We start from the raw sequence: 24,836 nt of genomic DNA on the forward strand, positions 1-24,836 counted from the left end.
AAAGATACTCTTACACACTGGGAAAGGGGGCTCAAGATGGTAAAGATCCTGGTGGTGTTAGGACATCTCTCCCAGTTCTGCTTAAGCCAGACTTTACACCGAGTAGAGCGGGTGATCCCTTCAGGGATTTGAAGAGGGGGGGAAATTTGAGTTTGGGTCAGCTCTAGAAGAACACAAACCCCCTTTCATTTGAGGAGTGCAAAGCTAAACTGGTTATCTCTGAGAGCAAAATATTCTTGCATACTCAACTCTTTGACAGTGGGCTACAAGCTCTGAAGTTAAGAAAAGAGGAACTAGAGAACCGAAGAGCCTAGAATGAATCCTACTTTAAGGGCTTACTAGGGGGCAGTCGGCCAGATGTTACGAGTAACCAGATCCATTACATAGCTCAGATAAGCCCTTATATGTGCAAAAATGGGAAGCATACTTAGGCATTAAATTGCAAATTCATTTGGGAATGGGCACCCAAATCCTCCCACAGTACGGGAATAAGGAAGTGTTCCTATAAAGTTTAATTCAGGTGGTTGAAGTCAATGAGCAGGTTACATGAGATAGATGGGAAGATCCCTGGAGAGTGCTGAAGAGGTTTCAGAGAAATGGGCACGATTGTCCAACTGTGGTGGTCCTGTCTGGTATCCCAAACCTACTGGAAATAGCTCCTATTCCACACAAAAGATATGACCAATGTGCTTCGTTCCAATGGACCCTAAAATAGTAATGTTGGGGGATACTGACAAAAAGGGATTGTGTTAATTGCGAGGTGCATCTACCACAACCCCTAATGGCTGCCCGTCTAACATTGGCATAGTCATGGAAAGCCCTGATGGCCCAATTAAAGCACAGTGGTGTGTCAGAATATTAAATGTATTGACGATGGAGAAAATGACGGCACTATTGAATGATACATACTTATCTTTCTATGCTGCATGGTACTCGATTGCACATTTTTAACGCATCATGAATACAAAACTCACAAGCCATTGCAATGAGGAACTTTGACTTATTTTTAACTTTAGATGAACTGTTATATATTTTTCTTCTACCTGCTAAAGGCAAATACTCTTGGGCTAACAAGTAGAAAATACTGGTGGGGGATATGGGGAAGTGGTTGCTAGGAGTGTAATGATGGGAAGTTATGTTTCTTACTTTTCCACATTCTCGATTAACTGATGATGGCCCTCATTACGACCCTGGCGGAGTGGGTTTACGCCAGCGTTATTCGCGGCGGACCCGTCCGCCCTACTACGAGTTCCCGTAGCGCCATGGAACGTTTTCCACCTGGTTTTTCCGGGCGGAGAAATCCATGGCGCTACGGGACCTTGATGTTAATTACGCCACCGTATTTTGCGGTGGCGCAATTAACGCCTTCCCCACTCCCATTATACCCTATGGGGCAAAAATGGGAATGGGGAAGGGTAAAATGGGGAATGGGGATTTACCGCCCCGCCAAGGTCGGCATGGGGCGGAAAATCCGCCAACCTCCATGGCGCTATCGGCAGCTTTCCGCCGTGCTCCGCGGTGCATTTAGCACCGCGATTTCCGCCAGGGTCGTAATGAGGGCCGCTGTACTGTTAATGGTTGGTAATGAAATGTTTGTTGATTATGGTTTTCCTTTAGTTATTACAAAACAATGGCAAAATTAAATAAAGCTCAATAATAAAGGGGAGTGGATAAGAGGAGGCTCGAAGTACCCCATAAGTGGAGGTAAATGGGGCACACCCAAACTCCACTATCCCAACGCAGTCATATTTCAGCTTACAAAATAATGTAATTGAAACAAAAGAACCAAAGCTGTAACTTCAATCCCTTGAACATAAATGAGACAGACAAGTAGGATGTTATGGTCCAGAGAGTCAAATGAGGCAGACAATTACATGAAGATGATTTATGAAATGTGTTAGCTTGGTCTTGCATATGGCCCTCCATTTTTGCGTATTGCTGTTTCCATCTCATGATTGGGATGGAAGGTGGGCTGAAGGAGGTGTAAAAGTGCATGGATATCCACAGATTACTGTACTGCATTTAGTACAGACTACATTTTCTGTATTCCCCAAAGTAGGGCAGATCTGAAACTAGTCCATGGTTTTCCAAATCATTTTTGTGAATGGCTGTTTCTTTTAAGTAGAGTGGTGATCTGATAGTTGCTGACTTGTTGGGCTTCTTCTAGAGATATTTTAATGTTATGTGCAAGAGTTGGGGATTGTGGTATCATGAGGTGCTAGCCGGAAAAATTGATATAGGACAACAAAGTTAGGTTGGCATCCATGTTGATGTACCAGTGCAGTGTTTGATGGCATTTCCTCAAATGTTACCATTATAGTAGAATGCTTCTGAATATTTTAAAACTTCCTTCCCATTTCCATATTAATATCTGTCTCAACACATTTCTCAAATTGAGGTGTATGTAGAGGGGATAAAGGTTTGTTAATCACCATAATCATTTTCCTATTATTAGCATCTGCTATTATGTTATGCTGATTCAATTGTTAGATGGAAAAACAATGTGCCAATTTGTAGAAATTGGTTGTGGAAATTAAACTATTTGTTTGATGAACGCAGTGTAATCAAATATTGTGTTTGTTTAGTTTGAATATTGAAAACGAGTGTATGAGAACAAGGATTATTTAATAAAATAGTGTTGTAAGCATGATGCAGAAAAAAATAGATCCTTTCATTTTCCACCAAAGATTCATCTCAACAAAGTTCACTTTTATGATGGTTTTAGCAAGCTCTATTTTCTTGCCCTTACGTTCATTATCAGCTTCCTACAAGCAGTAAAAATAGAGACTATTTTTTCAGTGGTCGAACATAATAAAGCTCAGCTTACCAGCCCTTCACTTTGCTTGACGTTTGAGAGTTGAATCACTTCAAGGTGAGCTGATTGGGAAACCAATGGATCTGAAGAGAGGGAGATGATGTTGTCGCAGACTCCTGAGAGGGTCTTACACTGCAAGCAGAACAAACAGATTTAGCCTCATAGTACACTAAGGACATATGTAATACGATCACACATCTACTTATAGCATTCTCAGTGGTAAAGAGGAACTCATGCTCATTGTATTCTTAGTGGACTAACACATTGCAAAACTTTACTTCTGGACCTCATTATGACCGAGGAGGTAACAGTAAAATCATGTAGTATTTGAAATACCTCCTCTTTTTAAAATACCTCCTTACCAGATGGGAACCTAAGGGAATACGTGGGATAGTAGATTCCTTGAAAAGTTAAAACACACTCTGTGGGGTAATAATGGTTGATGTAGGGCAAGTAGAACTTTTTTCGTAGCCCATACAGTAAATATACAAAACAATCTCAACTCGTACATTTATTTTAATTTTTGCATTTATTTCAACGCACAAAACCCTGAGGCATCTAGGCACTATTTACAGGAAGTGCATGGTACATTTAGTGAGGTGCAAGAACACGCCTGTGGGTTACAGTTGGAATTGGTGTGTGTATATGTAGACTGGCAGAGCCACACCTCATGTTACGGGGGGCTACATCAGGAGTGCAGACAAGCATATGAGAAAAAAGTAGGTGTGTTTGCAGACTGGGAAAGCTTCGCCTCATGGTATGGGGGCTACATCAGGTGTGCATACAAATGTATGAGACAAAGTAGGTGTGTGTGTGCAGACTGGGAAAGCCTCACCTCATGGTCCTTGGGCTACCTCAGGCATGCAGACAAATGTATGAGACAAAATAGGTGTGTGTGTGTGTGTGTGCAGACTGGCAAAGCCTCACCTGATGGTACGGGGCTAGCATACAAGATACGGTTCATATTACAGCACAAAGGCTGCTGGGTGAGAACAGGTAGTTGCCGATAGGATAGGTTACAAGTACAAGTACAAGTACAGCATATAACAACACAGAGGCTGCAGGCCAAAACAAGTAGATGGACAAGTTTAGGTTACATTAGAGGCACATGGGTGAGTTACATTGCAGCACAGGGGTATGTAGGTCATTTTATGTAGGTTACATAAGTGGCACAAGGATACACAGGTCATGATAGGTAGGTTACTTAAGTGGCACAGGTCAAGATGGATGAGTTACATTTGCACCACAAGGGTGCACAGGTCAAGAAGCATACTATGTTTGCAATAAAGCAGAGGCAGTGCAATTATATAAAAGGTACATCACAAGTACATAATACTATTTAAGCCTATACTTGTTGAGTCAAAAGAAAAATAACTTATTTGCTATCATCATACACTAGTATAGCCGTGATCCATGGTGGAAGTGGCTAGATTGGTTTTACAATACCTTATTGGCAAGCAAAGTAAAGAGTAGTGTCACGATGGTGATTTCAAAGGCTGGAATAAGGTGCATAGTGTTGTAGATGCACAGGCTGGTAAAGCCACACTCAGCGTTGACATGGACTACATCAGCTTCCTCTCATGCCTGGTATACTCTCCTGCCTGGGCTTCCTTGTGCAGCTGCACCAAAGGGGTATGAGGCTTGCCTTGTGCACTTAAGTTCTCCCATGCCTGGCATACTTTCCTGCCAGTGCTTCCACAGTGTTCAATTTGGGTTGAATGGTTGGTATTCTAAAAACATGAAGCATTGAACATTCCAAATGTTTTTATTGCAACCAGAATATTCATAATGGAGCCCAGATAAATTATGTTAAGCTACTGCTATCCAGTTACTCATGTTGTTCAATATACAATCATGATTTTAATATCCTCAGTGGTAGTAAGAAATCATGAATACAATGACTCATTGAACAAGTTTATGATACAACATAGTTTAGTTATGGATTAGATTTTTCCTGATAGTTTTTAGGGACTGTTTGAATTGGGAGAAATATAATAACGTTTGTTATTAGGAATTTGATAAGGGATGTGATTTTTTATTTATCATTTAAAATTAATGTTATTTTGAAATTGACTAATTTCTCACTGTGCAATACAAATGTAAAGATGTTCAGTGGAGAGAGCATATGTTTAACTAAAGTTGGTGGCCACATCAGGCTCTTACCCCTCAGAGCCTCCCATATTCTACGGGGTGCACTGGCAGGCTGTTTTGAGGATTTTGCAGACATGTGGCAAGCTTCTCCCTTTCGATAACACTCATTAATCTGCATGTGTGCTTTTGTGCTACACTATCTTTAGATTCTAAGGGGGTGAGGGTCATCAGCTGTAGGACTTCTAAATGTTACCATAAAGCCTTGCAATGGAGGCTGTTGGTGACACTCTTCCATGTTGATTGCACAACAGGAAGAACATGAAGCACCCGGTGTCCAGGCTGGCTTGCAAACTGGTCCCATCTCTTTAAGATCTCCTTTTCCTGACTTTTTGACTTACAACGCTTTGCATGCTGGGACATGTTGGCCCATACGTAAAATGCAAAAGGTGAAATGATAAGTCCCAGCATACAAAATGTTTGTGGATGAAGAGTCATTTTTTTATAGGGGTACATGCACACAGGTCACAAGTAATTATTGTGCATTTATGCCAGATCAGTAGAACATTGCTTAAATCAAGCAAGCATTCCATTACTGCTCATCACCCCTGCCAAAAAATACGGGAATCCAAATGAACAATATCAGTGGTGCTAGACCCAAGACATAGTGTATACATGGTAGGGATATTACCAACAGAACAGATCAACCAAACTGAATAAATCCATACCAAAAAACATCCTGAACTCAGTGAACATAGTAGTGATGCCTCTAGCAGTGGAGGGGAGGTCCTACCAAAAAACGAATGCAGTTACACCATTAGTAGATTTGGAAACACAAACAGAAACTACTGTGACCCATCCTCGAAAAAGAGGGAAAAACCAATCTAAGATGAAATATCAAGAACTAATTAGCTTGGAATGAACATATTAAGTAAACAGTTTTCCAATCAACAATATCAACTATTGAATCTTGGTTTATCGTTTACCCCTACTCATAACACTACTTTTTTTTAAGAACATATTAATCGTTTTAGATTTATCTGGAAGATGAAACTTAACCTTTTTTCAACCCACAACCTATAATAGATGATACTTTTGGGCTTTTAACTATTTGGACAAACTGCTTATTATTACCTAATGCTGACTCCACACATATGCAATTGTATCATGACCCAACCCCTCGAGTGAGACTGCTCATTCAGAAAGTCCTAGAGAATGCTGAATAACGAAAATGTATTATCCCAAAAACAAAGAATTTCTCACTAAGAAGTTCCTGATAATTCCAGTTTTTCTAGGCACTTCCAAAAGTGTACAAAACTCCACTTAAGACACTTGTAGACCTATAATGAATGATATTGAGAGTATCTTTGACCCATTGGCCAAATACTCAGACCAACTGTTACAACCACTGGTCCAAAAGACACCCACATATTTGAGAGAAACATCACACTTTCTGAATTTTCTTTGATGAACTCCATGAACTTCCAATGAATTAACTACTATTCTTTTGGGGTGTTCAAAGCTTATATACTTCAATCCTTCATATAGAAGGGATTGATTGACTAGAATGGCTGTTTCTTCAACAATAATGTTTCCCAGCATAGAACTTCTTTGTGATTGGATTAGTGAAGATGTATTTACTTATTGTGACTTCATGTTTTTACAAACATTTCCACAAATCCCAATCCCCAGTCCCCAAACCCTAATACATCATATGAGATACAAATTACAACTTTGATGGCATCTTAACGCATCCCATTGTATTGTAACACTTAGATTTCAATTAAAAGTTAATTATCATTTCATCTTAAAATCATTATCATGCATGAACATCTAAAATGAATATATCCATGTCAAAATTAGCTTGTGTTAAAATATTACAAATATCAATCACTTTCTTCCAAAGTAAGGTAAAATTGATAATACACGTTTTGTTTTCCCTGCTCATGAACAGACCCCAGATGCCTCCCATAGTTACAGCTTCTCTTAAGCCTGCTTGCAAAAGTGTAGATTGTCTACAATCATTTGCTTGGTCCAGGCCCCCGCTATTTTATGCTTTCAAACCACATTGAATTTTATTTTCAGATACTCCCAAATCATGAAGTTTCCTATAAACTGTTTGACATAAGTGGGTACACCCACCCTCTCTTGGATATATGTTAGTTGCTATGTTAATTATAAACTATTCCCTAGCCAAATCACGCATTATATATTTTGTTTTTCCTTTAAGTTGTTTTAATGATATGCCTTGACGATGTGACTTTTTGACATAAACTGAGATTGATTTGTGAACACATCATAAATCCTTGCTTGTAAAGTCAACTCTGGGGCCTTTGCCAATTTCCACCTAGTGGTTACACAACCTAATTGAACTTTGTAAATAATCGACAGGATATTAAATTCCAACAATACCATCTCAAATGATGTGAATGCTGGTAATCTCAACAATCTTTTTAATGAGGAACGTTCAAGTTTGGCCACCTCGCACAGATTTGCCAAAGTCCAGATCACAGCACCGTACAAAATGACTGAGTTAATTTTGGTCAGATGTAACTGAATAAGGGTTGCAATGGAGTATACCCTCACTTTTTGGCAAAGGCCCCAATATTTCCCACAATCAGTGATACCCGGGGTCAAATGTGATCTAAGTGTGAAGTTCCTGAAATTTTCCAGTCCAGATGAATCCATAGATATTTGTAGGACTACACCTCTTCAATCTGGTGCCCCGCTAGTTCCCATCAGACATTTTTAGGATGTTTTCTTGACAAATTGAAGACCATTACTTTTGTCTTGGTAGAACTTACTGCCAATGAGTTAAGGTCAGAATATTTTTTTCAAATTATTCAATGAGACTCGTAAGCCACCTGGCATAAGGTCTAATATGACAAGGTCATCTGCGTAACCGAGCCACTGTAACACCATGGAGCCAGGTTTCAGTGGAATAGTCTGGCAGTCCTCAAGGGCATGTCCCAGGTCACAGAGGTAAAGGTTAAACAGCAATGGTGCTACTATGTACCCCTGCTTATTTCCTTGATTAGTATTGATCCAGGGAGAAATACTTCCCTGTTGGTCAAGTCTAACCTGAACCCTAGTTTGATCATGTAACATAATGATAATTTTAAGAAGTCCAGAAGGGATTCCCTATTTTTGTAACTTGTGCCATAAGTGTACCCACTCTACTGTGTCAAATGCGGCGCTATAGTTCAAATATGCCATGTACACCAAGAGCTGCCAGATCGCCCAAGCTTTTTGAACAGTGATAATAAGGGCTAGGCAATTAGTACTGGTACGATATCCCCTCTTAAATCCGGTTTGGTTGAAAGGTATGATATTACTAGTCACAGCCCATTCTTCAATTTCCTTCAACAGTACTCTAGTGAATAGCTTTGCTGGAGCATCCAGCATAGCTAGAAGCTGATAGTTTCGTGGGTCTTCATGACTGTCTTTTTTCCAGACAGGTACTGATATACTATCAGCCCGCGGGAGAAAGGGCGTGGGTGTTGGCATCCCATGGAGGGTGTCGTACTGTACTGGCCCAGGAGGGCTCCCATACTTGCGTGCTCGCAAGCCACGCCCCCTCATACATTTAACCCAGGACTGCAGGCACGCCAGGGTGAAGCCCGCAGGAGAAAGGGCACGGGTGTTGGCATCCCACGGAGGGTGTTAGCGGATCTGTGGGGGGCCAGATAGACTGGCCTACAACGACCTGGACTGCACCGTGAGTCTCCAAGGTGAGCAAAAGCCAGCCACTACCTACCTGCCATTCCTGGGAAGGGGAAGAGGAAGGGGGGGCAACCATTTTCCAACCCCTCCTCAGAGCGCATGAGGCCCTTTGAAACAGCCACGCCCACAAGAAGATACTCATGCAGGGTGGCGAGGTGTGACCTATTTAATCGGTAACCCAATCCGAAAGGCTTCTGCCTTTCTGGACCGCAAATGGTTGGCCCTCCCAGGGGTACTGGCTCTAGAGCCATGGAGGGAGGAGACATTTCATCTCCCTTTTCCCCCTTTATCTCGCCAAATCCTCACTCCAGTCTACACTACAGGGACCCCTGGCTCCATTGGAAGATCAGAAGCCTATTTTGGGCAGAAGACGGAGGGGGGGGGCCTGTTGAGCAAAGCTCCGGTGGATATTCAGGCAGAAGGCACCACATGCCTTGGCGTGGATGGAGCACTTGTTCAACTGCCTCCGGCCTCGGCATGTGTCAGAGAGGAAGATCCCGGGGCACATACACCCAAGCTACCCTTGTTATCCTGTAAGACTGGACGGCTAGTGGGGGCAATAACAACATCACGGCTCTCTAGGTCTACCTGTGGCAATGCTCTCATTGCTCACTTTATCTCGGATTTGGCAAGCCCCTTTTTGGACGAATCGAGGATCCCTGCAAATCTGTTAACCCCAGGAGGGGGGGTCTCGACTCAGTCACCACAGCCGTCCTTCTCGACACCCTGGCCAATGGTTACGAGAAGATCTCCAAGGGCATCTCTAAACTGTCTGGAGGGCTTGTCCCGCTGGCCCAACCTTTGGCCCCTCTACCGGCTTCAGACCCTTCCTATCCCTTATTTCACCCAAGCTCTGATGTATGAGCCCCGCATACGTCACTGGTTCTCTCTGAGGTTCGCTCCCCCCTTTCTCATATGCCTTTGCCTTCAGCCTCCAGGGGTGGGGGTTCAGTGGGTTTGGGTACGGGAGTGAAGTCCAGTCTCCCATCTAGTATTGCGAGTGAGCCTATGCTTGATGCTCCCATGGAAGCCCGAGTATCCACAGCATCAGCCATCCCACCAAGCTGCCCCTGTCATTACCTCCGTTCTGAGATGGCCGAGGTAAAAAACCTCTTACTTGTTCTGATTAATGGGCTTCTGGAAGACAGGGGAGGGGAGTTGTGGGGAGGGTTGGTATGAGCTCAGTAGAGGTTGGCCCAGGGGGGCCGAATTCTGTCTCTGACAAAGGGCCATATCCCTCACATTCCTGTCCATCCCCTCCTTCCCCACCTTCTTTGAGGAGACAACCAGAGTTGGCTCTTCCCCCAGTGCCACCTTCACGAAGGGAGCACCTAGCCCCGGGGGCCAATCCTTTACTGTCGTTGCTTACTCTCGGGAGGGCCGAGAGCAATATGTGTTAAGTGGGCAGGGAGGAAATTGCTCCAAACTCGGGTCAGGAGAGGATTTCGTTGGGGCGTCACTCCTCAGAGGGCAGTGGCCGCTCAACTGTCCCAAAACTATCTACTGCCTCTAGAGAACCAAGGGACGCACTAAGGAACAAATGCCAATATTGGTTGCGGGCAGTTGGGGAATGTGGGGCTGTATCCGGGGGCTCCATGCTGAACTGTACTAGACTGTCCAACTTTTCAGCCATCACGGATGTTGTCAAAGTGGTCTTTGGGGATGCCCATACAGCAAGGTTCGTTGCAGAAAAATGCAATGGCCCAGGGTGGTCAAGGAAAAGTGTTATTAGGGTCAGCCTACACCTTATTCCTGCCCTTGCATGTCCCACAGGAGTTCTCCCCAGTAATAATCCCCTTTCAGGGGCAAATTTGACTGCCTTGGGTCCAAGGTGCTATGGAAGACTCCAGAGGCAAGGGGTCGGTGGTACATGATCTTGGGTCTGCTTGCCCGGGGGTACTTTCGGATGGTGCGGCATTCTGTGGGACTTTGCATTGCTGTTTTTCTTTTTTTCCTTTCGCCAAGTTTAATATCATTTTTGTTTTAATATTGTTTTTTAGAATGCACTTTGATGGCCTTTTTCAGCCGAATAAAGTTGTTTGACTGACTGTATACCATCATGCCATGAAGCAGGAATAGTTTGAGTGACTTCAATGCAGAGAACAACAAAAACAGTTCTTCTGACCTGCGATCTGGGTTAATCTTTATCAGTGAGCTACATATGCCGTTTAGGAAGTTCTACGTGTAGCAATCTGCCTGCATACTTTATCAATGCTATTTCTAAAATACCAGTGACCCATAACAAATCCCTTAGTCATAGTATCTTCCTTGGCGCCTCCAAAAATCTGTATGATGTGTTGTCAACAAGCTACTTCAGTGACACCATTTATGTCTCAGGTAATGCCATTTGAGCCATTCATTATTTTTCAGAATTCAGTGGTGTTGTTGGTGGTAGACGTCAACACCAAGGACTTCCAATGTGAGTACTCCCGATAGAACACGTGCCTTTTTAGCCATCTGGAGTACCCCCCCCCCCCTTTGATCCCCTTTACTTTACATCTGTGCTCCATGGGACCGAAATTCAATCCCATTAACTTATGCAGTGCTTGTCAAAGCACCCTTTTCTTATCTCTAAAATCTATATTGAATCCATGGAAATTAGTGTCACTCGTAATGGCCAGTCTTTGATTCGTCCTCGACTTAACTAGGAAACAGTTCCTAATGCCATCCATAGTCCTTATTAAGTGCATCAGTCTCAGAGGGGTGCAAATCAACATATGCACTTAGGAACTCTCAAGATACACTTGAGGCTCACTCCAGGGATCTATCAGACCATGAAATCCGGCTATTAGTAGAATATGCAGTCAATTTCCCTGTTGCAATGGGCTCAGGAGGTTTTAGGGATATATGTAGCAGTGCAATGAGTGGATAATGATTACACTCATGATGTGGTGTAACACACATATCTTCAATCAGATGAGGGCTATTAGCCACAAAGATATAATCCAAAATTCTGCTTTCACCATTTCCAACCTGTGTGTAGTGTTTTGGGCTGTCAGAGGGGAAAACACCATTCAGCATACTGAAACCTGCAGGAAACAGCAGGGATGCCCACATTTCCCCTTGTCATTGTGCCTGAAGGGCATCGCGATTTTGTCCAGCACAAACCGCACTGCTCCACCCCCTTCCCTCGTGTGCATCAAACCCCAGGATTCTAGCAGTGAAATCCCCACAGATCAAATTAGGTATATCATATTTATTTTTAACAAGGGTTTCCTCCATGTCTTTAACTAACTAGATGTTATGGTTCTTTTCATAACGGGGGGACATATGTATTGATTCAAATGGAATGCTAATTTTTCCAATGATAAGATTTTCACAGTCACATGGGATTTCTAATAATGTCATAGCTTTTCTTTAGTGAATACAATTCTCCTCAATAACTTCTTCAGGTTGAAAAATAGCTATTATTTACAAACATCAGGAACGTCCATGCGGTCAGCAATGGCTAAATATATTTACTCTCCATTTTAAAACAACTAATATACTTTCTAATGATGAATGGTCATCTAAAGTACTAGCATGGAAAATACAGCATTTTTGGAATCGGGGATAGTACTGAACAAGAACCCTGGAATTTTGTAAAATTTCTAAACACATTCCATGTATGTTTTCAATTCACATTGGATATTGGTACACCAGCACTACACTTTCTTGATGTCAAAATAACCTTAACACATAATAGCATATCAACCAACACCTTTAGGAAATTGACAGATGTAACTAACACACTACACTTCTCAAGCTTTCATCCACAACATCTCAAGAACAGCTTACCTTACAGTTAATTCCTAATACTAAGGAGAATAGTTTCTGACCATGATACGATTGAAAAAGAATGAAGTTATAAGCGAATGTTTCCATTCAATGGGCTATGCAGAGAGCATAGTCAATGACTGTCATCAAAAAGCGTCTTGTAAAACTAGTCATGAATTGTTGATTCCCAGACAGTACACACCTTGAAATATTCCAGCCAAAACCATCATATATCAAAGGTCTTTAAGAAAAACTGGGCTATCATATGATTATATCCACAATTGTTGAAACTATTTTCAAACAAACCCATGATCACTTATAAGCGAGGCATGACATTTCGAGATCAGTTAATTAAGGCTGAACAGCCTCCTCCTAAAACACTGTTTTTTAAAACCAAAATCCTGGCACATACCCATGCCTTATTTGCAGAAACTGCAATAAAATTATCAAAGGTGAATATATTAGACATCCATTAAAATCTAATTGCATGACTATGCTACATGTAATTCACATAATGTGATGTATAAACTTAGTTGTACTTGTGGCTGATATTATGTGGCCCAAACTATACATAAGGCACAAGAGCATTGGATAGAACACAAATACAACATCCACACTGGTAATTTAAAATCTCCAGTAGCACATCAATTTAAAGAACCTAAACATACTGTCGCACAATTGATATGCATGGTGTTGCAAACTGTGCACCAACTGCTCAGTGCAGCGATTTTTCTAAAGAACTAACTTAAAGGGGAACTTTATTGGATTGAAAAACTTGGGATGAATGAAGAATGCAATCTTGGAGCCCATATATAAATGCTCCTCTAGCATCATGTTTACCTTCTCTTGTTCCAGATCTTCATAAGTATCCTGATGATTCTATATTTCGTGAGTGTTGATTATTGTACTCTTTTAATATGTTGTATTCCACTGCTTTACCACTATCATTATAGTCAACGTCTCTATCCTCCTTTTTATTTTCCTTGTTCAGGATCTGTAAACTTTTTATTATCCATTTGTTCTAGAGAACGTTTTTTTATTGTATTTTTTTCTAAAATAGCATGGAGAACCACAGTAATTAACAGCTATCTATATTGGAAATATGAGACACTATCAGGACTTTTTAAAACATAATTTTAGGTTTTACTTTGTCTATTACTGCTAACTATCTGCTTGAACTTTTGGATCTATTGTCACACATACAGCAGTTTGACATCACCACACCTATGTTTTGACATGTGTTACTTTACTTGAGTATTTTTCATACCATATGGAGATCTATGGAATACAACAGTTAATCCTCATTGTAAGTATGAGATAAATTTGAGATATTAGCTTGATTGTGATATTCCGCTCAAACAACTTACTAAGTTCTTTAACATTATTTACATTGTGCTTGATTGTGATGTTATTTTCGTCCCATGTACTGCAACTCACGGATCGTGTGACATCATTACACTATTAATGAATGCTGTTTTTGAAAGATAAATCCGGTTTGCCTTGGGTAAGTCATTTGGGTCTGGACTGGAAATATATGCCTTCCTCAATATTATTTTCATATTTCTCCCTAATTTGGACTGTTTTATTTCTTGGATACCCTCATTGGCATTGTTCAATCATCATAGAAGTATCCACTTTTTGGACATCCTTGACATTTCCTAGGTAGACATTTTCACAGAATTGTGTTCCCCTTTTGTCCTTTAATTAAATTGGATTATAATTATTTACTTCATAAATAATTATGTTCTTCTTACAGAAAAAGAACATAGACTAGGATTTTCTTGTCTTCTCAGGTATTCTTTTCATAAATCATTTCAATATGCCATGCAAAGTTGTATTTGTATGTGATATTATCTTTTTTACATACATTGTGACACTTAGGGCTTGATTTACAAAAATGTTTTAACATTAGAAAGTCCCATGTGTTTCCTGTACTTATTAGATAATTAATCTTATTTCTTAATCTTATGCTCCCGATGAAGGGATGTTGTCCCGAAATGCATTGAGCAAGTCTTGGACTTTTGAGTACGATTGTTCAGCAAAATATTTGATTTATCGAAATACTGTTTTACTTTGTCTAAGTGTTATTTTTTCCTCAATCTCTGTCTTGAAAATACTAAGCATACCAAACTTTTATTAACTATTGACTGTTTTCAGCATATAGGTGTGCATGGCATGGGAGTTTCCTTAGCTTAGGATATTTAACTTTTCTCATTGTTACATGACTTTTATGCCAATGTCATTTTACCTCCCCAAAACCCTGAATTCCAGGCTTCTGCTACTCATGATTACTTTCCTTTAGCGTTTAAGCCTTTGGTTTGCTCAGGAGTACCTGTTCGGGTATATCATTAAGTCTTAGCCTATTTGCCATCATCCGTATGTCCATGTGTGAAAGATATGCTTTTAGGTCTTGTGAGTTTGTTGTAAATGTTGTTCACAAGTTTGTAAATTATTTGTGTTTTATTGTATTTCGAGCAGGTAATACCAGATAAAACTGATGAAGTCTAGTAGGGCTGCCATGTAAATGTTGAAAAGAAAAGGGGACAGTGTAGGTACTTGGAGTTCTCTATAGGTCAATGGGAATTGCTGGGATCTGAAAGGGGGCATAATGGTGGTTTCAGTTATGTCCATGAGAAAAGAAGTGACACAGTTTAGAACTACAAAATGCTGGCAGTCTTTTAAGAAAAGTCTCTTGTCCAATGCTATCAAAGATGGATCTGAGTCATGTTTAGCAGAACACATTGCAGTGGAACAAGACTCCACCAACCCTGTTCATATTCCCGCACATTTCGCTAGACCCTTCACATCATCCTCCTTTTCCAGGGTCCCTCGCTGCCCATTCCCCCTTCCTTGACACTGATGCTCCTGTCGCCTTTTTTTGTTGTTACCCTGCATGCCGCTCTTCCAGCTTGCATGGGAAAATCCATTGCACACTCCAGGGTTTGTGGGGATCCTTTCTAAGGGGAAACCCCATGACTCTGTGTTGTTTATTTCTGCTTACGGGGCCACAACCATAACCCCCTTCTCTGTGTTTTCACTTAGGGAAGCAGTAAAATGGTTTGCAAAATCCCCCCCCCCCCACTTCCAAATTAATAATCCATTCCCCTCAAAGGCTGTCAAATGTGTTGTCCCAGATTGAGCAGATAGCTGAGCTTCATCCTAGCAAACCACTCAGAACAGGTCTCCTCTATCACCCCATGACCCGGTTCTCTAGACCAGGCTTGCCCCAGCAGCCACTTCACCAGATTTCCATCTTCTGTCAGTAGCTTGTAGGTAAAACCGGCACGCAGAGGATTTTTAAGTGTAATACATATGCTTTATGATAATGCCCTGCTGACACCTAAGGCAACAGCAGCTGTTGGCAAACAAAAGAGGCAAGAATGGCCCTTTAATTTCCAAATCGAGATCTATTAACAGGGACAGATGCAGTGAAAAGGGCACTTCAACTGAAGCGGCATACATCTTTGCACTGGTCCTGATTCGAAGTACCTAATTGACTGCCAACATAGAAAATCATCAACACTATGTCCTAAATGAGACGTTCTTGCACTGCATTAAAAAAAACATTTTTGGATTTTCATGTGAAGGCCCTTTCAAACTGGCCAGTACACCACTAGGAGTTGTACTTGATATGTCTTCTCTGCATGTTTTGAGATTTCTTACTATTTACTGCCATGCTTCCACATGGTGCAGTGAGTGATGAAGAAGAGGACCATGCCATAACATTGTTAAATGTGAAATCAAATGTTACCGTTATAGGCCACTACAGAGTGGCACATGCAGGCCTCAAACCCTTGTAAAGGTGGAGTTGATTAAATATCAGTTTGGAAAACATGAAATGTGAACGAGCATGGATCACATTAATACTGTTTAAAGCATCTCACATGAAAGAAGCAGTTTCCCTTAAGTTGTACTAGATTGATAACTAATTATTTTCTTCAGTATGTATCTGCATTTCAGAGCAGAGGTAGGATACTGGACATGTGAAAGCAAAAGGCAATGCATTGTACATGCTCTCGTTTTTTCCTCAATCAAACAGCATCAAGTTTCACAATGAAAGCTCTGGCCTCATCACCTCAATACCCACCAACCACTCCCAACAACAACTTACCCAGAAAGATGATTCTCTCTGGAGATCTCTCTAGCAAGAACGTCAAAGAAGCTCTTTGATCTCATATCAAAACCTCCACATTGAACAACATCTTACAGGTGCCAAATATTTAATTTATTTGCTGATGTTTTATATCAGGTTACCAAGGAATCCAGATCACTTAAAATTGCAAGCAAAGCCAATACCGCAAATGCAGGTGCACATAAAACTCGACAGCATGTAGGAAGTCGCATCTTTTATTGTCCTTTCTACTTCTCTCTGTCTTTCATTAATGGCCGTCGTCTGCCATCTTCTCCCTCTACCCCATAGCTCCCCCTCCCAAGTGACCTCACTGATCACGTGTCTCATTTCTAAAAAGGGCTGCCTCCCCAATATTTATGACCTTAGGACATCGGAACCTCAAATACCTTCTTTGGTCTATGTCATATTTACTCCACCAGTCGTCATGGCATCATTATCACCCTCTGAGGCCTGATTGTGTCCGGCAGAGTTGCTACCTCTTCAGATCCTATTTCCTCAGGACTCACTGTTCTATCTGATCCATTCAGCGGTTGTGCATCCTCTCCTTTTCCTTCTCTTTCTTCTCAACCGATCCCATCTCCAGTTATCCTTAGAAAGTGCTTCAAATATGATGTATTCCTTATTATATCCTGGTAATCATTCTGGCCCGTCACTATCATTTATTTTTATTTCAGTCATCTGGAATGGGATAGCTGCATACTTTGTGTCTGTCTTCTTCTTTGGCCGTTGCCTTACCAATAACTCCTCATATATGATAAACTCTTTAGGCCTGGGTCCCCTCTTTGTGTCTGACTGTTCTCTAGTCTGGTGTTTGGTCTGGGCATCTCTTCATCTCCTTGCCTCCTGCTTGGGCAAATTCTTAGTAGTCTGGTCTGTGGTTGGTAGGACATCATGAGCTCAGCCAGTGTTTTCCCTACATAGTGCCTGTTGGATGGACATATCCTCATTCAATTCTTTTTGAATTGTCCTCTTGATTGATGACATAAACCCCTCAGCCATTCACAGTGTGCTGGATTCCTTGTTCAATGAACAATTCGTCAATGAACATTCTATGTGGGCAAACGCAGTCATGTTATCCTGTTTGACTACGGAAACTGGAAAACATCATCAACAGCCACTAGCAAGTAATCGCCATCCTCCATAGGCCCATAGAAATCTAAGGTGACCCTGTACCACAGCCCTTCAAGTATGGTCATTTCCTGCAGGGATATGGGGGGTGCAGCCTTCAATGTACATTGGCATGGGAGGGAATGGTGTACCGTCTCCTCAACCAGTTTATCCTTAACTGGGAACCACACGTGTTGCCTGAGCTGCTTCTTTCTGTTCACTATACCTATGTGTCCTTCATGAGCGTTTTCCGCCAACCCTCTTTGTAAGGACGCCGGGATGACTACTCAACAATCTCTCAGCATTATTCATTGATCCGACACTGCTAGCTCCATCTGTATCTTGTAATTTCTTGTTATCTCATTTTTGTTTACTGCTGGGTCTCGTTCTAGATGTCTGTGATAGTCTCTCCATTTGCTGGTGTTGGTAAGTTCAACAGCTAGGAATATCAATGGGCCATCAACTGATGTTTTTCTGAAGATGTCTAGCATGAGCACCGGCGATAGATAATTTGTTGTTAGATGGTGAATGTATTGTTCAGCCATTTCTTGCATTGGTCTCTGAGGGCTATGTCCTGGGTGTTGGGAGATATATTTTGCCAGATTCAGCTTTCCCCCTAGGCAGTGCACAATGTCATAATCATTTTCTTGTAAACAAATGCCCCACCTTTCAATGCACAGTGGCATCCCTGTCCAAGGGTTCCCAAAGAGCAACAGTAATGCCTGCTGGTCCATCACCAGGCTGAACTTCTGCCCAATGATAAAGTGGTGGAAATGTCCACACACCCACACAGCAACTTTACTCTCCTTCTTGGCTGGAGAGTAAGTGCACTCCATCAGTGACAGCGCTCTGCTAGAATAGGCCACCAAGTGCCATGGTATGGAGAAAACTGTGTCACTTAGAGCTAGGATGGCATGAAAACCCACCAGGCTGGCATCCACAATCATCTCTGTGTGCTACATCGGGATGAAGTATGCCAGTTGTTTGAACACAGACAGCACCATCTTGATTTGGCCGACTGTCACTTCCCCGACCATTGGAACACAACATTCTTCTACATCAACTGACTCAGGGGTTCTGTCGTCGTAGCATATTAGGAAAGTATCTCGCACATGCCGGGTTGTTGATGGTGAGAACCTTCCCAGGGTGTGGTCGCGTCCACTTGTCTGAACATATGTGGCCATAGAAACAGAGGTTCATTTTGTCAATGTCTCATTTATCGAAAATCAAAGTCAGGCTTGCTTCCGGGGGCACAGTGCAGACAGCCATTAATGCCTGATCATGTTTGTCTTGGGACTTCCTATGTACTAGGATATCATTACTGTGATTAAACACTGCTTTGAATGGAAGAAGCATTTCACTGATTGCTTCCTGGAAAGTTTCTAGAGTGGATGAAATCCCAAAATGAAGTCGTTATTAATGAAACAGCCCATCATGAGTGATGAATGTGGTTATTGGCCTTGCTGCTAGTGCTGCTCCAGCTGATGGCACCATTAATTAAGTCAAGTTTGGAGAAGCGCTTGGAGTTGTTCTGCTGGACAATCATGTCCTCAGTGTTTGCACATGGGGGAAATTCTCTTTGAATCACGACATTGACAACTCTCATACAATACAAAGGCATATGCAGCCACCATCCTTGAGCACAACCAACAGAGGAGAGATCCGTGGCATGGGTCCTTAGACTTTATTGATAATATCATTCTGCAGCAGTTGGTAGAGCTCCTGGGACACTACATGCTGGACTTGAAACCCAATCCTACTCGGATTTTGAGGGACAGGACGCACAGATTTGACAATATGTAGTTTCACAACAGTCCCTTTCAGCTTGCCAAGTCCTTGAAAAAGGTTTGGGAACACTCAGCAGAGGGTTCACTGTCATCACGGATATCATCTGCACATATCACTTTGTGCGTGGGATGCATTGTACTACTTCGGATATCTGGTAGTGGACATCCATGAGCCCTAGTACTTTCGCTGTCTCGTAGCTGAGTAGGCATCTCCCACTTGTTGGGCTCCTCAATACATGAATAGTGGCAGGGGTGGACTACACTTTGTGCATTAGGGAATGTTGAAATTAGCCTATGGACTGTAGCAGCATGTTTTTAACCAATTGCAATATTCTCACTGTTGACCTGGATATGATATTTCTGTTTTCCGTTTGGAGGACTTCTTGCTCAGCCATAATATTGACTGTGGCCCCTGTGTCAATGAAAAAGCAATGGGTTGTGACTCTCATGGTGAGTGCCACTCACAGGCCCTGTTCGGCTCTAGGCTCATTGTGCATTATATACACATACTTATTAATGTGATCTGAGTATATATTGCGCAGTAATTCATGCTCATTATAATCAGGAATTGGGATGTCTTCCATGGCGCAAAACGTGTCTGCCTGTACTTTGGAGAGCAGGAGGAAGTGAGATCCACAGAGTACCTTGGATATCCACAAGGCCAGCGCTGGTGCTCTTGTAATGGGGAATGGTCTGTCCTCTCTACAGAAAGTCTGGAAATGTCCTTTGCTAACACAACTAGTGCATTGCTGATTGATCGCAGGGCATGTGGAAACACAAACCCAAATCTATAACACATTCTGGATGGCATGTTGCAAGGGCGTAACTGAGGATTGTATGTAAGGTTGATGGTCCAGAGTATAACCACAGGCTTGTCAGTGCTCTTCAATAGATGCATCACAGCTACAGAGTATTGCTTCTTAGGGGCTTCCGTGGTAGCAGCCTGTGTAACCACCCTTTTGTGCATGAGTGCAAGGTCAATGATGTCAAGGGGTAGGGTCTTTTTCAGCAACTGCCCACGAAATGTGGATGAGGTGCAGACTTCTATGATTCGTAAACTCATGGCTTCATCAACCAAGTAATGTGCAAACTGACAATGGATCAACATTTGGCAAACCCTTGTTACAAACTCATCAATAGTCTCATGCAGATGTTCGTACAATAATTGAATACATATCTCTCATGGTACCTGTTGAGCTGGATTACTAAATTCCTGTTGAGCGCTTCAATAACGGCATCATCGGATGTTTTCTCAGCCTTTGGAATCGTTTTTATAATTTCATTTATCTCCTTTCCAGCAAAATTGGTGAAGATATCAGTAATAGCAGGAGTTTTGGTCATCGCCATGGCCCTTATGAAGTCAGTGAATTCTTCCAGTCACTCTTCCCATCAGGCCCTTTGTCATAATGTGGATGCAGCTGGAATGTCGGTGGGTTCCTAAGGAATGCTCCTAAACAGTCGGAGCTGGAGCAGCAGGAAAGACAATGAAGGGCAGCATGTAGATCCCTCACACAGCTGTACTGAATGGATGGATTTGGCCCAGGCCTTGGGATGGTGGTAATAAGGAGGCTGCTGAAACTTCTATGGGGACTTGAATTCCCATCCATACAGCCGTAGCACCTATGTGAGCTTGTGTGTAATCTGGGGAGACCGGCCTTACAACGAGTGCACAGAACAGTAGAGACCCGTTATGAACATCGGCAGCTGTAAGAAGCGCCACTGGAGAGAGGATATTATGAACACTTCCCAACTAAGCCTCATGACTGTATTCCTTATATGTCAAGCATGGTGGATAGTGGAGAAAAGAAGAAAGGACTGGAAAAAAGAAGGGTTCATGGGCATTCACAGATAGTCCTGGGGCTGCATTCCTAATGCTGGCAAAAGTGGTGCGCAGAAGAAAAGCGAAATAGCCAGTGGCAAGCAACAGTTCAGGTTTCTTCACAACTATGCTTGGAGCCCATACATAGTAGAATGGAGGAGAGTGGACTGGTGGGGGGGAGCGTCACGTCTTGAGGCCACAATTCTTAATCTGGCAAAGGAAAGAAATGTGAAGGGCACGGAGAGGAAACAGTGATCGGGCGCAACTGCAGCTAATCAAGGAAGGTGCATTTCTAATCCACAGAAATGACAGACAGAAGTAGCAAAAGGTAGAGGACTAATGGAGGAAGGAAAGGGGCCACAGAGATTCACAGCTAAGCAAGAATGCCACATTACGAGCCCTGTCAATAGATAGACAGAGGAAGAACAGATGGAGAATAATAAGGATTGTTTCTGAGGAACATTTATCTCTAGTTTAAAGCAAGTCTTTAAAAGTCTCTAAAGCAGGATAACGGAGAGAGGTTATGGGAAACAACAAAGGTAAGCAGGAAGATGTTAAATATGACAATGGCAACATTCATATTGCTTAATACACTTTAGACTTGAGCATTAACAAGGTGAAAGATGTTTGTGAAGGGAAGTGCATTGATGCCTACAATGCCCATCTATGACTACAGTGCCAAGTACTGCTAGAAAACCTTAGTGATAGAGGAATGATTAGGCCCAGATTGGTGGGCTATGTAGGTCTTCGAGGCAGGTGAGCAATAATCCTCCAGTGACCCTCAAGGGCCCTGAACTTTTGTTAAATTTGTGAGCTGTTTTTGGCCCAGCCCCTCTTTGAGCCTGTCCCTGCCCTGGCATCCACTTCCCTGCCGTGCTTCCCTCTCTCCTCCCCCCACCATCCCTGATTGGCTATCCCTAGCTGACTGTGAGGTCTAGTGACCCCCAGAATCACTGTGCCCGCTACTTTTGGAAACCTCGAGGCAGGTGACCAGTAATCCTCCATTTACCCTCCTGGCCTTGAATTTTTGTTAAATGTGTGTGCTGTTTCTGGCCCCTGCCCCTCTTTGCACCCGTCCCTGCCCCAGCATCCACTTCCCTGCTGTGCTTCCTTCCTGCCTCTCAGCCTGCCCACCATCCCTGATTGGCTATCCCTAGCTGACTGTTAGGTCTAGCGACCTGCAGAATCAATGTGCCCACTACTTTTGGAAACCTCGATGCAGGTGAGCAGTAATCCTCCAGTGACCCTCCTGGGCCTTGAAAATGTTGTTAAATGTGTGTGCTGTTTCTGGCCCCAGCCCCTCTTTGCACCACGTCCCTGCCCTGGCATCCACTTCCCTGTCGCGCTTCCCTCCCACCTCCCTGCCCACCCACCATCTCTGATTGGAGTGTTAGATCATCTTAATTTGATCTTCCCAGGACAGCCCTCTGACGGTGCAGCCCCTGTGGCTAAGGGCCCCTAGGCAAAGGACGGCTTCTACAGAGGCGGCTCGAGCTAGTGTCTGCAGGTGTCAGCAGGGGAAGCCAGTGGCCAGCTGTCAACCAGCAGCAACTAGGAAGGTAGGAGTGGCCTGGACGAGGAATAGAGCCATCACTCTACTCTGATACCCTGCCACATTGCAACCTTACCTACACTAGAATAATTGTGCTGTCTGCGGTATTAAATTGCATTGTGAAACCTAGGCCTTTCTTCCACTATACAGAAGCCTCAGATCTAGGTGTGTTTTTCCTCCGGTATCTAAATTGCATTGTGAAACTATTTAGCTTGCATTGTGAAAATATTTAAATTGCATTGTGAAACCTAGGCTTTTCTCAACTGCCTACGAAATGTGGATGAGGTGCAAACTTCTATGATTCGTAAACTCATGGCTTCATCAACAAGGTAATGTGCAAACTGACAATGGATCAACATTTGGCAAACCCTTTTTACAAACTCATCAATAGTCTCATGCAGATGTTCGTACAATATTTGAATACATATCTCTCATGGTACCTATTGAGCTGGATTACTAAATTCCTGTTGAGTGCTTCAATAACGGCATCATCGGATGTTTTCTCAGCCTTTGGAATCGTTTTTATAATTGCATTTATCTCCTTTCCAGCAAAATTGGTGACGATATCAGTAATGGCCGGAGTTTTGGTCATCCCCATGGCCCTTATGAAGTCAGTGATTTCTTCCAGTCACTCTACCCATCGGGCCCTTAGTCATAATGTGGATGCAGCTGGAATGATCTCAGCTTTAATGCCAGTGAGACTGAGATTCTCGTCATTGGCACACCTGCTCCCTCCTTTCCTGTCACTCTTTTGGCCCTCTTCCTGCTCCACCTGTGAGGCTAAAAACCTCAGGGTCATCTTTGACTCCACACTCTGCTTCTCTCCTCACATCTCTGACATCTCTAAATAGTCACACTAACAGCTGCACCTCCTCAGAGGAAGGAGATGAAGCATCCAGGTGGATGCTAAAGTCTCCAAGAAGGAGGAGTTCAGTGGTCGAGACCAGGAGGGAATAGGAGAGGCCCGCCCACGCAGAGACAAAGGAGGCGATCTGACCAGGTGGCCGATAGGTGGTAGCCACAGTAAGGGAGTGGCTAGGAGAGAGAGAGAGAGAGCCTGCAGATGAGGCATTTGAAAGAGGAGTAGGTCTGTGTAGGAATGACAGAGCCAGGAATCCGCTCAGGGAAGATCAGGGCTACACCCCCTCTAGAGTGATTGGGCCTGGGCGCGGAGAGGATCTTGTAGCCATCAGGAAGGACAGTGTCAAAGCTTGTGACAGAGCTGGCCATGAACCATGTCTCGGTGAGACCGGAGACATTGAAGTCAAGCTCTTCAAGTAGGGGACAGATGTCAGAGGAGGCTTTGACAGCTGAGCGAGAGTTAAGAGTGGCAATATGGAGAAGGTTTCCATCCATTAAAGACTTCCAGGGAGGGGTACAAATCAGAGGTAGACCCTGTGGAGGAGTTCAAGAAGTCAGAGAGGGGCAGAAGGGGAAGGAGGAGAGGGAAAGGTATTCAGGGAGGAGACAGCAGGGGGAGTCAAGGAAGCCACAGGGGGGAAGAGAGGGACAGCAGGAGAAGAAAGTAAATTGATAAGGTGCGGGAAACTTTATTTTTTGCTTGTACAAAACAGATGGTGTCAGCCATGATAGATTCAGGGACAACTGGAAACTTTATTGACATTGATTTGGCCAAAAGACTGGGGTTGCCATTGCGAGAAAAGACTCAGGTGGAAGGGGTACAGTCGGTGGATGGGTCACCTTTAATTTCAGGACCCATTTGTCAACAAACTCAACCCATAGAAATGAGATGTCAGTCTGGACATGTGGAGGACATTGTACTGGATCTAATTGCAGCTCCCCAATTTGGTCTTATTTTAGGAATTCCTTGGTTGACTCAGCATAATCCAAGAATTGATTGGGTAGCTAGAGAGATTTTTTTTGAGAATCCAGAATGCATTGGTCACATTGAGGAGGAGGTGAGTCCTGCATTGTTTTTGGCAGATCAGCCACGGGCAGTGCAAGTGGTGGGGGCTGTGGGGTTACAGGTTCCGGCTCAATATCAAGAGTTTGCAAATGTGTTTGACAAAGGAGGAGCGGAACAATTGCCTCCCCAT

At 42.9% G+C, this 24,836-nt stretch overlaps 1 protein-coding gene across 1 annotated transcript in view; it reads right to left on the reverse strand.

Moving 5' to 3' along the window:
- CNKSR2 (connector enhancer of kinase suppressor of Ras 2) overlaps positions 1-24,836 on the reverse strand; it is a 2,376,238-nt gene that overhangs the window by 1,333,364 nt on the left and 1,018,038 nt on the right. Inside the window, exon 6 of the mRNA XM_069639527.1 lies at positions 2,828-2,947. Within this exon, the coding sequence (XP_069495628.1) occupies positions 2,828-2,947 (120 nt within the window). The remainder of the gene's footprint in view (positions 1-2,827; positions 2,948-24,836) is intronic.

Source organism: Ambystoma mexicanum, chromosome 7q (assembly GCF_040938575.1).
Source record: "Ambystoma mexicanum isolate Mex_15411 chromosome 7q, UKY_AmexF1_1, whole genome shotgun sequence".
NCBI classification, from domain to species: Eukaryota; Metazoa; Chordata; class Amphibia; order Caudata; family Ambystomatidae; genus Ambystoma; species Ambystoma mexicanum.